General features: G+C 38.0%; 3 protein-coding genes and 1 non-coding gene across 7 annotated transcripts; all 4 read left to right on the top strand.

The window, feature by feature from the left end:
* The first annotated feature begins 396 nt into the window (after positions 1–396).
* LOC133701755 (uncharacterized) lies at positions 397–4,580 on the top strand. 2 transcript variants are annotated; one of them, XM_062125826.1, is made up of 7 exons: positions 397–722; positions 1,422–1,488; positions 1,590–1,648; positions 1,740–1,829; positions 1,933–2,072; positions 3,718–3,772; positions 4,138–4,580. In XM_062125826.1, the coding sequence occupies exons 2-7, from the start codon at positions 1,422–1,424 to the stop codon at positions 4,327–4,329; spliced, it is 603 nt and encodes a 200-aa protein (XP_061981810.1). In that variant the 5' UTR covers positions 397–722; the 3' UTR covers positions 4,330–4,580. The 2 variants fall into 2 exon arrangements, with proteins under 2 accessions (XP_061981810.1, XP_061981809.1); XM_062125825.1 differs by lacking the exon at positions 397–722 and adding an exon at positions 801–985.
* Positions 4,581–5,495: 915 nt separating this feature from the next.
* On the top strand, positions 5,496–5,568 carry TRNAA-CGC (transfer RNA alanine (anticodon CGC)). Its single transcript has one exon. It is a non-coding gene; the product is annotated as a tRNA-Ala (tRNA).
* Positions 5,569–5,663: 95 nt separating this feature from the next.
* On the top strand, positions 5,664–8,760 carry LOC133702162 (uncharacterized). 2 transcript variants are annotated; one of them, XM_062126408.1, is made up of 7 exons: positions 5,664–6,272; positions 6,335–6,486; positions 6,605–6,682; positions 6,882–6,961; positions 7,162–7,246; positions 7,823–8,242; positions 8,625–8,760. In XM_062126408.1, exons 1-7 carry the CDS (start codon positions 5,819–5,821, stop codon positions 8,721–8,723), a joined length of 1,368 nt encoding a protein of 455 aa, XP_061982392.1. In that variant the 5' UTR covers positions 5,664–5,818; the 3' UTR covers positions 8,724–8,760. The 2 variants fall into 2 exon arrangements, with proteins under 2 accessions (XP_061982392.1, XP_061982393.1); XM_062126409.1 differs by having other exon boundaries at positions 5,665–6,269.
* A 78-nt stretch (positions 8,761–8,838) lies between these two features.
* On the top strand, positions 8,839–12,198 carry LOC133702164 (UDP-glucose 4-epimerase 2-like). 2 transcript variants are annotated; one of them, XM_062126412.1, is made up of 9 exons: positions 8,839–9,021; positions 9,329–9,378; positions 9,580–9,715; positions 9,814–9,915; positions 10,037–10,318; positions 10,845–10,923; positions 11,105–11,187; positions 11,672–11,763; positions 11,934–12,198. In XM_062126412.1, exons 1-9 carry the CDS (start codon positions 8,839–8,841, stop codon positions 12,025–12,027), a joined length of 1,101 nt encoding a protein of 366 aa, XP_061982396.1. In that variant the 3' UTR covers positions 12,028–12,198. The 2 variants fall into 2 exon arrangements, with proteins under 2 accessions (XP_061982396.1, XP_061982397.1); XM_062126413.1 differs by having other exon boundaries at positions 10,091–10,318.
* Positions 12,199–12,847: the final 649 nt, after the last annotated feature.

A 12,847-nucleotide genomic window follows, 5' to 3' on the forward strand; every position in this document is an offset into this window, starting at 1 on the left:
ATCAAGTTTTGTGGTTGAGTGTGCAGCAATGAAGTTTTGAGTTTGAGTTAGAAAAAGAGTGTATCTCGATTAATCTTACGGGTCTTGAAGTTAATGATTATATAAGCCTTTAATAGTTATCATATTAGCAACCATAAGGCTCGAACCTAAAATCATAAATAAAATAAATTTTTTATCTTAAAATTTTTATCAATGATCCACGTAGATGAATGGTTAATGAGTATATTGGTAACCGTGGTTCTTGTGCAAACAATGATTATGAGAACTCAAAATCTCAAGCAAAACATAAATAATTCTGTTGGCCCGGCATATGCAATTGTTTCATGCTAACAAGGCGTTTACATAGTATGGGTTGGCTGATAAATGTCAATGATACTTCAAAAAAAAAAAAAAAAAAACAGAAAAAAAAAAAACAGAGATTAGGATCCGTCTGCCTGAGTTGCATTTCCTTTCTCCGTTTGAGGTTCATGCAAAGCAAGGATCCCCATAAAATATAATCCCCACATCAGTCTCGAGGAAAAGTCATCAACACAGCCACCAAATCTCCTTGCATCTGCAATTTGATGAGCATTCAATTCCCTTGTTTTTATTTTTCTACTTTTATCTCAATTGGCCTCTGTTGTCCTACATGATAACCAACCAAATACATCCACATAAAGCCCCTTGCTGCTTTCCGTCCCTACGGCGCCGCACCGGATGGTTAACCCACGGAACCCCCAGAGGTGACGCAATAATTGCTTTAATTTCCACGCGGACTTGAAACATAAATTATTTCATTACCTGTTTTTAATCATTGCTTTAATTTGCCAATTAAAATCCGCTCTCTGTATATAAATATCCCACGCGTCAGTTTTATCTCTTTTCTTTTCCCTCCTCTCGCAAGAATCCCCGATTTGTTTCCTCTTCTTCTAGAAACCCTAACCCGAGTTTCTCTTTCGGTTTTCGCTTCTGTCGACGATCCCTTTTAATTTCTTGCTGCAAATCGGTAACCATAGCAACCTTTACGCCTTGATTTTATACAGCATTAATCCTTTGACCTTTCTGTATACTTTAGCTATGCCATGCGTTTCTCTTGTTTGGTCGATTTGTTATGCCTGGCTGTGTTTTGGTCAACGAATGTTGAAATGCTACGTGGTTGTTGATTTTGTGATGATTATGTGTGAAGAGCTCTCGGTTTCCTTGATTTAGGGTTTTAGAATAACTAGAAACAGAGCCTTTTTAAAGCTTAAAAGATTGAGTTTGCTGCCTGGTTCTTTCCCTTGTTGGGGACATTTAGGCTGTTTTTTCTACCTTTTCCAACTTATGTTTTTGAATTTACAGACTTGTCCATGCTTTGTGGTGTTATACATTTATTTGTCAGCCTTTCAAAATCTCTAAATAGTTGTATTCTATAAATGACTTTTTTTGTATCCCTGTTGCAGATGGCCATTAAACCACTTACTCATGACGAAATTGCAAATACAGAAAAGAAATTGGACATGCCATTAGGTATGCCAATCTGCCGTTTAATGATTTAACTTGATTGTGTTTTCTCTCTCCTTGTGAATGGACTTCTCATGGATATAGTTCTGCTTTGTTTTATTTTTTAGATGACATCATCAAAATGTCTAAAAATACAGCTAAACCCAAGAAGCAGCAAAGGGCTCCAGTAGGGAACTTTTCTTTTCTTGGAACATCTTTTGTCTCCTTTCTTAGATTTTCTAGATGTGATTGATGACATGTCTTTTAAATTCGGACAGATTAAAAATCAGAAAATGTTCAACAACCCTGCCCATGAAAAAGCTTTAAAGATGCGGCGTTATATGGACTCAAGGCCTTTGGTTCGGCAGGTTAAATAGCTGCTTCTAGCACTTGTTAGCTTTTCATATATTTTACCTATTTTTACTGACCCAGTTATTGTTACTCTCAATTTGCTTTTAATTTGGTAATCAGGCTGCCTTGGCTCAAAGAAGGTCAAATTTCCAGAGGAATCAATTTCCTTTAACATCTGAGGCTGCAAGGAAGGCTGCAGTTGCTCCCTTTCGCAATAGAAGTTTTGGTCGTAATTTCATGGCTAATGCAAACAATGCAAGGTATAATGCGATGCAATTTCACACTGCTCCTTTATATAAGAACACTGGTTCTGATTAGTTGGAATGATGTCAGCGGTAACAGGAAATCATCTTATCTTTTTGTATTGAATTGTGGACTTGTTGCAGGTAAATCTGATGAACTCTGTCTGCCATGTGGTCTTCTGCTTAATAGTTTCCTCACATAGTGTTGTGGATTTCTTGTATGTGACTGGTTGTGTTACAAGTGGCCCATTTGGAGTTATACTAATTATCGATGGCTTCCATTCACATCACCCAAATAGAATCGCCACATTTTGGATCTGGTTTGCCTGTTTCGATATGGATGTGTCATTTGGGTTGGCTGTAAAAGGTGGTTTGCATGTGATCATAGAGATTTTATTTGGAGATGGGCTATGAAACACGCTAAAAAAATGGATGTATTTTAAAACAGTAGACAGGCTTAACGGGTATGAAAAGAGAAAAGATGTCCAATCAGTTGAGGTGATTCTTGACCAGCAATTTTGCGAAGAAATTCATTCTTTGCATATGACTACTAGTGTTCTGTGAATTATTTCTTTACTGAACAGTTCTCTTCCTGTCTGCCAGCAGTGTTAAGTGGATAGTTATTACCTTGTGGGTGTATATCCATCATTGGGAGGGTTTGACTCGTGTTATCATATGTGGTCATCAGCTTCTTCTTACCACTGGTCTCTGCCCGTTTCCTTGTGCATTTAGGTTGAATTTCAACTGATGTGATTAGCTGTAGCTTACCTCACATTCTCAGTCTTCATTCTCATTAATTTTTTACTCTTTCCTGGGAATGGGTGGATAACCAATGAAGGTGCATTCCTTTGCTGTTAGAAGGTAGTGTCAAGGAGATTTGAAGTCTGGAATTTTCTTTCATTTTAGTCAATTTGATTGACTTCTTTGTTCTCGTCTCTTTGATCTCTCATCTGCTACATGCATGACTGGGTTTTGATCCAATTTTTGGTTGCTGAGATGGAGTTAACAGGCTTCTTGCTTTCAAAACATGGGACAAGTTATTGCTTGGAAGAATAAAAGTTGTGTTTTGGAATTTCTATGCTCTGAGTGATAAAGAGGGATGCAATGGACTGGATTTCTAGAATATGCCTTCTTTGAAGCTTATGTACTCTTAAGATTTGGCAGGAGAATCATTTCTTTACCAGCACAAGCTTTTCTGTGGCTTTTGTGGGTGATGGATAGTATTCTTGACCTGGGCCTGGAGTATTTTTTTTATGGACAACACGAGAATTGGTCCTCATAATTCTTCAGATCTGCTGCCTGCGTTGAGGTCCTACCCTCAGTTTTTGCAAATAGCATAGACTTAAAAGAGTCCCAACAAGCTTCCATTACTTTGAAGTTTTCTTGAGTATAAAAGGAAAAACTGCTGTGAAGAATGTTCACTTTTTTTATTCATGTGACTGTTGTCTGCAAAAATGGTTTGTCTTAATTCTTAATTCAATGTAATTTGAACATTTATGTCAAGAATATGAGGTCTCAACCAAGTGGAATTTATCTCATGTGGTTTTCATAAGATCTGATTGATGGTGGTGCTAGCAGTTCAAAGTGGAGAGTATTATGTTGGATTCAGGTGCTTGATACTCATCCTAGTTGCAGAGTCATTTTTTATTGTTTCTGGATGCAGGGCTGGAGGTTTTACAGTCCAGAGGAGAGCTGCAAATGGAGGCTTTGCTATGAAGGTACTTTCTTTTCATCTCTTAGCTTCATTGGCTTTCTTTCAGGGTTTTCTTCTGTTAAAGATTCTATCTTTTTCTTAGGCAGATGCATTGTCACTACCACCACCACTACTAGCACCATCACCTTCACCACTACCACTATTATTTTTGAAGTTCTTGCATCCCAAGTTGTGATTTTGTTAGATACATCTGCAGCCTATATAGGCGCAACAAGTTTTTGGGCAAGACATGATTAAACAACGCACCAGACCTTTTTAGGGTTGCTGTCCACCACTGGTGATTTGCTAGGGTGTGCAGCAGCGACAATAACGCTGATACTTTGTTGTTAATGCATTGATATGATGCTGATGTTTGCCATCACTGTGCAGTCACCACCACGCCTGAATCAACAACAGCAGCAGGGGGATGGAGGTGCTAAGCAGAGGCCTCAAACATTGGATTCACTGTTTGCTAACATGAAGGAGCAGAGGATGAAAGTCTTGTCTAGACAAAACAAAGTTGTACAACACAATGGCGGCGGCAGGCAGCCGAGGGTGCCATGGGCGAGAGGTCGATTCTGATACAAACTCTTGTAACATGCCAGTCAGAGTAGGTGTTTGTGGCGCTAAAGCAGAGTCTTCTGTGATCATGTCCTTCTCAGTTTCTCTGCGGACCCTGTTTGTTCAAGTTGGGGTGTGCTTCTGTTGCAGAACCTAGGGTTCCATAAATTTTCTTTTTTGCTCTTCATCTTGAACTATTTTCAGCGTGGTATTTTCTAGTGGCATTGTATATCAGTTGCAGGATATTAATGCAATTCATGCCTTCTCAGAAATTCGTAGTTGATAGTTTTTCCACCTTTGCAAGCACTGCTTAACTCGTTGCTGTCGAATGCATGGTTTTTGTCCTTCACTGCCTGGTGAATGCAGATATCAAGTCTGAAGATGGATGGAATTTGGAACTTTTTTGAGAGATAATTGAGTTGTTCTGTTGTCGCTTTTACCTCTCCCTCCTGCAGCAAATTGCAATTACAATGACAAAAAAAAAAAAAACACTGTTTGACCTGTGGTAATCTCTAATTGGTGCGCCATGTTTTAGTGATTTTGCGGAGAGATGCTTGTTGACAAAGATTGAGAGTTTATGATAGGAAGCGAAAGCTAAAGCGATGTCTGTTGCTATTCCCTATCGAATCTAATGTTTACTTCCCCGTCTCCCGTTGATATTCAATGCTCTTGATTTGACGATCGGTTGGAATGCCAACCAGTTTAGTTACTGCCACCCTAGCGTCCCACAGCGTCTAGGCCCAGCAGCAGTTAGGTAGTGTTAGGCTTTGGTAAAAATTCTAAAAAAACTAATTGTTTAAAAATATTTTTTTTATGTTTTTAAATTATTTTAATGGGGTGATTGTGATTTCAAAGATAAATTTGAAATATAGAATAAAAATATCCAAAAACATCACTATTATAATATTAAATTAAACGCTATTTTAATATAGATATTGGACGCGGTGTACGAATGAATGAGATTGCATCTATACTCCAATCTTCTAATGAATTAAGTGTCACTTGGCGTAATTATAGGTTAGATTCTCTGAACGGTAGATGTTAAGAGTGCACAAGAGGAACTTTTAAGCAAAATGGCCGGGGAACTGTCAACTAACGGCGAAATTGGGGAAGGAAACAAGGAAAGCCATCTATAAGATCAAGTTATTAATATAAATAATAACTGTATTGACCAACAACAACAAGTCGGGGCTGTAGCTCATATGGTAGAGCGCTCGCTTCGCATGCGAGAGGCACGGGGTTCGATTCCCCGCAGCTCCAACCGGTATATTTTGTCTATATACCAAAATTATTATTCTTTTTAATCGAATTTAAGTAATCAGCCACGTGACAGTGAACAAAGCCCCCCCTTGTCTGTCGCAGTGGCTGTCCTTCCTCGCACACCTCTGGTTTCTGATCTCTTCATCCAAACAGTAACCACAAACAAACTACGCCAGAAAACAAAAACCTCCCTCCCTCACTCCCTCCTTTCTTTCATCAAATTTCCTTTTCTTAGAAGGAAAAAAGAAAAATGACAGTAAACTTAGGCTCCTCCTCCTGCCTCTCTCTCTTGTTCTCACACTCTCCTCCTCCTCCAGTCTCCAAACTCTTTCCAAAACCAAACTACATTACTAAAGCCACTCTCATCTCCCTCGTATTTTCTTTCAATAAAATCACTCCATTCCTTTCCACTTCAAGAACACCGTCTTTAAAACCACTCCCTTTTTCCCTAAGCCAATCCGATAACGGCATCGTAGACAACACCAACTCTGTTTTATCACTAAACGAAGAGTCACTTTCTAGAGTCTCCGCTGCTAAAGACGCCAATGAAGCATTACAAATTATCGCCGAAATTACTAACAGAAGCAACGGTTTAGTTAGTGTAACCGATTGTTGTTGTATTATAACGGCCGCCATTGATCGCAGCAATGCCGATTTGGCTCTCTCTGTTTTTTACGCTATGCGTTCCAGCTTCGACCAAGGTAGTTTGTTTGTTGTCAATAAGTAGCATTCAATTTTTTATTTTATTATTTGATTTGATTTTCAGGTGATACTGAGATTGAGAGATGGAAATGGTCACGGCCGGATGTCAGTGTTTACACGTCATTAGTTCAAGGTCTTGCTGCGGCTTTGAAGGTTTCTGACGCTCTTAAGATGATTGATTATATTTGCCGCATTGGAGTTTCGCCTAGCGAAGAGGTAAATGCTGATATATATATATATATATATATATATATATATATATATATAGGAATTAATAAAAACAAACAAACAAAAAATTAAGTAAATTAACTTTGGATGTTTGTGGTTTTGGTAGGTTCCGTTCGGGAAGGTAGTGAGATGTCCAACTTGTATGATAGCTGTTGCTGTTGCACAACCTCAGCATGGCATTCAGGTATTTCAATACAAGGAAGGGGTTTTCATAGTGAGCTTTATTATATGTATTGGGATATGATTAATGTCGACTCAAACTGAAAAAAAGCTACCATTTTGGGAAGGGTCTGATGCTTCTGATCATAAAAAGTATAAGTTTATTGCTTGCAATGTTGTTGTTTGAAATGTTGTGGTGATAGTATATAATGCTTTTGCTGTAGATTGCATCTTGTGCCAAGTGCCGATACCAGTATGAGCTTGTTTCTGGGGATATCACTAGTATTGACTCAGAAGCAATCAGGTTGGTTTAGTTCCATCTGTATTGTTGCAATCAAGCTACCTGCTGTTCGTTGTGTTTGTAAAGTTTAAAATATGTAGTCCAGTGTTTCTTATTTGATAAGGTACAGTTTGAACCGATAGATTCCTTTTTACAATAAAAGTAGTATGGTGTTGATCTTGGGATATTCACTTTTTCTAAGGAACTACTCCTGCCGAACGCAGCATGGATCTTCCAGCTTGGGAAAGGGGGCTGAGATTTTTGCAAATAATGAAGCAAAGTATTCCTGCAGCTGTTCACTCCATTGTGGTATGTTTTTCTTGAATTTGAATGTCAACTGGTTCTTGTGCTTTTATGAGTTTTATGAAACATACAGGCTGTTGTGGTATTTGTAACTTTTATGGCCATCACTGCTTATGTTTCTTAGGTCTAAAAAGCTCTGCAGTTGCAGGATGAGATTGTAATGATAGTTCAAAATGGTCGAATATTTTTTTGCCAGTACCAGGAAGTTATTTTCGCAAGTTGATCTAATGTCCTCATGCTAGATAGGATACTTAGGTTCCATACACCATTAATGCCAAATTTTGCTTTTTGTATGCTCAAAAACTCATCTTCAATAGCAACCTTTATGCAATCCCATGTGGCAAGTTTTGCCATCCCATGTACATAGTGGTATATCCTTGTCCGTTGTCCTAGTAGATTATGGAGACCTGGATTTTGATCTTTATGCTTCTTTTCTCACTGTCCATTCACTGGACTAAATTCATATTAACTAAGAATACCTCCTGATTAGACCTTCAAATGGTACCTTAAGTTTCCAATCTTTTGCTGTGTTCATTCCCTTTAAACATCTTCTAGTAATTTCAATGCATCTCTACTTTTCAGGTACAGACCCCTTCTGGTATGGCACGGACACAGAGATTTGCTACTGAAACAGTTGACCTTCCAGCACAAGAAGGTGAAAGGGTGACCATTTCTTCAGCAGCTCCATCAAATATTTATAGAAATGTTGGCCCTTTTAAATTTAGTCCAAAGGCGCCCAATGTCTACCCTGGAGAACCTTTGTGCCTGATGAACCATGAAAATGATCGGGAGTCACTTCTGTTAAGAGCCCCTGTAAAAGATGGAAAGTTATCCTTGCTTAACCCTTCTGTCCTTGTTCCACTTCTTGCTGTCTTGGCTACTGGAGACGCTGCATCTGGTATTATTGATCCCAGCTTGCCCCAGTTCCTTTTAGTTGCTGCTATTTCTTCTCTGGGTGTTGGAGCTACTCTAAATAAACTAGTTCTCCCGAGATTGAACCAGGTGAGCCTCATTCTCCTGTTTTCTTGGGTTTTTTCCTGTTAACAATTCTCTGCCATTGAGATACCAGACATGGGCTTAAGACTTTCTTCTAGCTCCTAATCTATTCATGTCATTAAAGTTCCAGCATTTAGCTACTACACTCTGCTTTTCTTTTTCCTTGTTTTTTGCATGTCCTTTATGTCCAAGCTCGATTTGCATCTTAAACAGAATATTGATTCTCTGATTCCTATGCCTCCATGCTTTTTTTAGACTGTCACTGTTGTAAAGCTGCTACTTGTAATTCAATGAAGTTAAATTTGTTTAAGTGACATAAATGGTCTGCAACCCTAAAGATTCTGTTGAGAACACAAAATGAATATACTCATTTCTTTGATGTTGTCAGCTTCCTCAAAAGTCAGTGGATGTAACTGGAATCAAGCAGAAGCTGATCACCTCCTCTTCTTTCTCCTTCAAAATTATTTTTATAAACACGATAACGTAACCCTCCATAAATACTGCACTTCATTCTCTCTTGCTAACTTCCTCCCTTTATATATAAGCATACAAATCCTCTCCCTCTCTCGTTTTTTCTTCTTTTTCGGGATATTACTGTTTTCATGGCGAAGAGTATTCTGGTTACCGGCGGTGCCGGTTACATAGGGAGCCATACGGTGCTGCAGCTTTTACTTGGCGGTTACGGCATCGTGGTTGTTGATAATCTCGACAACTCCTCTGATATTGCTCTTAAAAGAGTTAAAGAACTCGCCGGTGATTTCGGTAAAAACCTCGTCTTTCACCAGGTTCGTTCCTTCTGTCACCCACTGCTCTTTTTTCCTTTTTTTTTTTTTTTATTGTTGTTGCTAAAGAATTGGTGGTTTAGATTGAGTATTAATTAGCTAATTACGCGTTTAATTATGATTATCTTTGGTGATTTTGAGTCAATTAGGTTTTGTATAGATTTGATAATAATTTTTGTGGGACATAACGGAAATGTAGACTGTGGCTGCGTGGGCCCACTTATACTTACAACTGGGCACTGTATATATATATATATATATGATTGTCGACGGATGGTGTGATATTTGAATTTGTATATTAAATTTGCAGGTTGATCTCCGGGATAAGCCAGCACTGGAAAAAATTTTTGCCAGGACAAAGTATGATTAGCCTTTTTATTTAATTGTTTATATGAGATTTTGCAGCTGTGTATTATTTTATTGTGGTCATGGATAGTGGAAATAAGTGTCATTTGATATTTTGATTAATGTGTGCTGTTAGATTATAATGTTTAACACTGTTATCGTAGTTGCATTTCTAGTTTTCGTTCTCTCAAATTTGGTTGCCTGTTTATGCTGCAGATTTGATGCTGTCATTCACTTTGCTGGGCTGAAAGCGGTTGGTGAGAGTGTGCAGAAACCATTGCTTTACTTTAACAACAATCTCATTGGAACAATTACCCTGCTAGAAGTTATGACTTCCCATGGATGCAAGCAGGTAATTTTCTTTAGGTTGATTTGTTGTTATATGTGACATGTTATATAAAGGTCAAGGCATGCTTGAATAATCTTTGATTTTTTTTTCTATTTTTTCAGTTGGTGTTTTCATCTTCGGCTACTGTTTATGGTTGTCCAAAGGAGGTTCCATGTACAGAAGAGTTTCCTTTGTCTGCTGCCAGCCCATACGGAAGAACCAAGGTTCGCTTATAATGTTCATTAAATGCATCCAGAATACATATTTGGAGAGGGAATTGTATATCTTTTGATCTCTTCGGCTCTTGCTGAGTTTGCTGCCTTATGGTGTTTAACAAAAATTCAGCATGGATTCTTTATCTTTGAACGTAGCTGTCATCTGACAAGCTTCATCTTTCAGCTCTTCATTGAAGGGATCTGCTGTGATATCTACCGTTCAGACTCTGAATGGAAGATCATTTTGCTTAGATACTTCAATCCAGTTGGTGCACATCCAAGTGGTCATATTGGTGAGGATCCACTTGGAATTCCAAACAATCTCATGCCCTATGTGCAGCAAGTTGCTGTTGGCAGGCGGCCTCATCTAACCGTTTATGGAACTGATTATTCAACTAAAGATGGCACTGGGGTATGTTTTCATTGTCAGCATTCTGCCTTTATTACATTTTTCACATATATGTGCGACAGTTTTGGTGTTTGAAGCACAAACACAATTTCTGTGATTAATTTACACATTCAAAATTCTAAATATTTCAACTTGTCAGGCACGGTTGATTGTCAAGAAACCTTCAAACTCTGTGCAATAATCAGGTTAAGGAGCATTAAAAAAATATTTGAAAATAGGACAGTCTTTTCATTAGTAAATCTGCATACTGGGCTGTGTTCATCTGAATGTTTTGTGTAACTAGGAACATGGTAATGTAGCTGTTTTTCTCTCTGGCTTCCTCACAATCATGTGGGTTTTGTAAACTGTGTTTTCCACTTTGCATGATGGACCCAGAGTTATTGGTTTGTGGAACCTGTCTTCTTTGGTTCAAGACTATCAAAGGGTGGTTATGAACTTGATCCTCTTTTTGGTACTAGGCTTAGGTGTGCTTCTGCTGCTAACTCTTTCCTTATGTTCAGTCCTCTTAATGGCTTTTATGTCTTTCCAGGTACGTGATTACATTCATGTTGTTGATTTAGCGGATGGGCACATTGCTGCATTGCGTAAGCTCTCTGATGCTAATATAGGTATGAACTTATGCGATTTCCTTTATGGCAACCCAATTTTTTTCTCATATGCATTAACTTGCAAGCTCACAATTTGGTACCTCTTGAATTGTTGTGCATTCAAACTGATTGTTTTCATTGCTTGGAGTTCATCTCATTAAAATCTGATGAAATTGGACCTGATTGGTGCATCTCACAACAGGTTGTGAAGTGTACAACTTGGGAACAGGAAAAGGTACATCCGTTCTGGAGATGGTTGCGGCATTTGAAAAGGCATCTAGAAAGGTACTGAAATTTTTTGGTGTTGCTTGCATATCTTCTTAAAGTTCCTGTATTGCTTTTCACTATTGAGAAACTGTGATCCTGCCATGGAGTTGTTGCTTGTGTCGTTGCATTGAGAAATTTATTGAATAATATGCTTCTTGTAAAGTAAGAAGTAATATGGTGTTTGGTCTTGTGCCCATGACATAACCACTCACATCTAGTTTGCGGGGGTGTCCATGTTTAGAGCTTTGTAAATAGCAGGGAAGAGTATGATGCTTCCAGGTTAGACTTCATCGATGATAGTAGAAGGAAAACAGGAAAACATGAATCAGACAGGAGCCTAAGACGATATCCCTTTCAATTTGCCCCTCCTTGTGTCAAATTAATCTTCAGTAGATATTGAATTTCACTCTCGATGGATGAAACTGGAAATATCTCGAGCCATGTTCTTCAAAACAAATTGCCTGTACTTATTTCTCCTGATAGTTCTTTCTTCTTGTGCCAGAAAATTCCCCTTGTAATGGCCGCTCGGCGACCTGGTGATGCTGAAATTGTGTATGCAGCAACAGAGAAGGCAGAACGTGAATTGAATTGGAAGTAAGTGTGAAGATGCATACCATGTGGCAAAAAGTAATTGAGGGGATGAAATTCTGAAAAATTAAGAATGAGCCATATATCTGGATTATAAAAGCTGCTTTGGCATTGTTATCTATAGTAGATCTTGTCAAATTTCCTATATTTTCCTCACAACATGTGTAATCTTGCAGGGCAAAATATGGCATTGATGAGATGTGTAGGGATCAATGGAACTGGGCCGGCAAGAACCCTTATGGCTATGGATCTTCTGACAGCACTAACTAAAGTTCATACCCGTATCTATCACAGACTGATATTATCCTAGAATAAGCTGCCGTGCCATGCTGGTTTGCTTCTGTTTAAAAGGTTCAATTTGTTGTCCCTATTGTGGAATAGGGACAATTTTTGTAAGATAACATATCGATATTCACTCTCTAACGAAGAACCCTTTTCTAATCTAGTGTCCCTTGTTCTCTGTTTCATTTTCGTGTTTGTGGAGGCAACAATTTGTAGCCATACCATCGATAACATTAAATTTGCTTCAGAATGGTAAATCACAGAAAACCACCAAGTCTGGAACTTTTGTTCATGAAAACAACAGATGTGCTGCTGACCCTAGATTTACGAGAAGAGCTCTTAGATATATCAAATGGAAGTCGTTATTTTCTAACGAGTTTACGAGTAACAGTATGTTGACCTTTAATTTATTGTCAGATCAATACTCATACAATATTGAAAGTACTTGCCCAAGTCTAAACAAAAAGGAAGAATCGAGTCTCCTATGCGTGGCTTGAAAACGATTTTACTTTGGGTGTATTTTACGTTCCAGTCCTATGCAACGTAGTATGAAGATAAAAGGTTTGAGATTGTATAGTTGATTTTAAATTTAAATCAAAACGTGTAATTTTTATAAGAGCCTGAGATAATCGGGATTTTATTTATTTACCTGAATCTATAAAATATGTTTTTCAGATAATAAGGTTTTCTCAAATTCAAAAAAAAAAGTATTTCACATTCCGGTTCAACTTGTTATTTTTTATTATTAGTTTGTATTAAATTAATTTTTTTAATGTATACTAAGGTTTAAATGAATTTTTTTAAAATA

The sequence above is a fragment of the Populus nigra genome, chromosome 8 (genome assembly GCF_951802175.1).
Source record: "Populus nigra chromosome 8, ddPopNigr1.1, whole genome shotgun sequence".
Taxonomy (NCBI): domain Eukaryota; kingdom Viridiplantae; phylum Streptophyta; class Magnoliopsida; order Malpighiales; family Salicaceae; genus Populus; species Populus nigra.

What these genes read in the sequence shown, in the direction of transcription:
- LOC133701755 (XM_062125826.1), top strand. Translation starts at nt 1,422, where the DNA reads ATGGCCATTAAACCACTTACTCATGACGAAATTGCAAATACAGAAAAG. An exon ending in GAAATTGGACATGCCATTAG is followed by an intron (nt 1,489 to 1,589) that starts GTATGCCAATCT and finishes TTTATTTTTTAG; the next exon opens with ATGACATCATCAAAATGTCT. An exon ending in CAAGGCCTTTGGTTCGGCAG is followed by an intron (nt 1,830 to 1,932) that starts GTTAAATAGCTG and finishes TTTGGTAATCAG; the next exon opens with GCTGCCTTGGCTCAAAGAAG.
- LOC133702162 (XM_062126408.1), top strand. Translation starts at nt 5,819, where the DNA reads ATGACAGTAAACTTAGGCTCCTCCTCCTGCCTCTCTCTCTTGTTCTCA. An exon ending in TTCCAGCTTCGACCAAGGTA is followed by an intron (nt 6,273 to 6,334) that starts GTTTGTTTGTTG and finishes TTTGATTTTCAG; the next exon opens with GTGATACTGAGATTGAGAGA. An exon ending in ATTGACTCAGAAGCAATCAG is followed by an intron (nt 6,962 to 7,161) that starts GTTGGTTTAGTT and finishes TGCCGAACGCAG; the next exon opens with CATGGATCTTCCAGCTTGGG.
- LOC133702164 (XM_062126412.1), top strand. Translation starts at nt 8,839, where the DNA reads ATGGCGAAGAGTATTCTGGTTACCGGCGGTGCCGGTTACATAGGGAGC. An exon ending in AAAACCTCGTCTTTCACCAG is followed by an intron (nt 9,022 to 9,328) that starts GTTCGTTCCTTC and finishes TTAAATTTGCAG; the next exon opens with GTTGATCTCCGGGATAAGCC. An exon ending in CTTCCCATGGATGCAAGCAG is followed by an intron (nt 9,716 to 9,813) that starts GTAATTTTCTTT and finishes CTATTTTTTCAG; the next exon opens with TTGGTGTTTTCATCTTCGGC.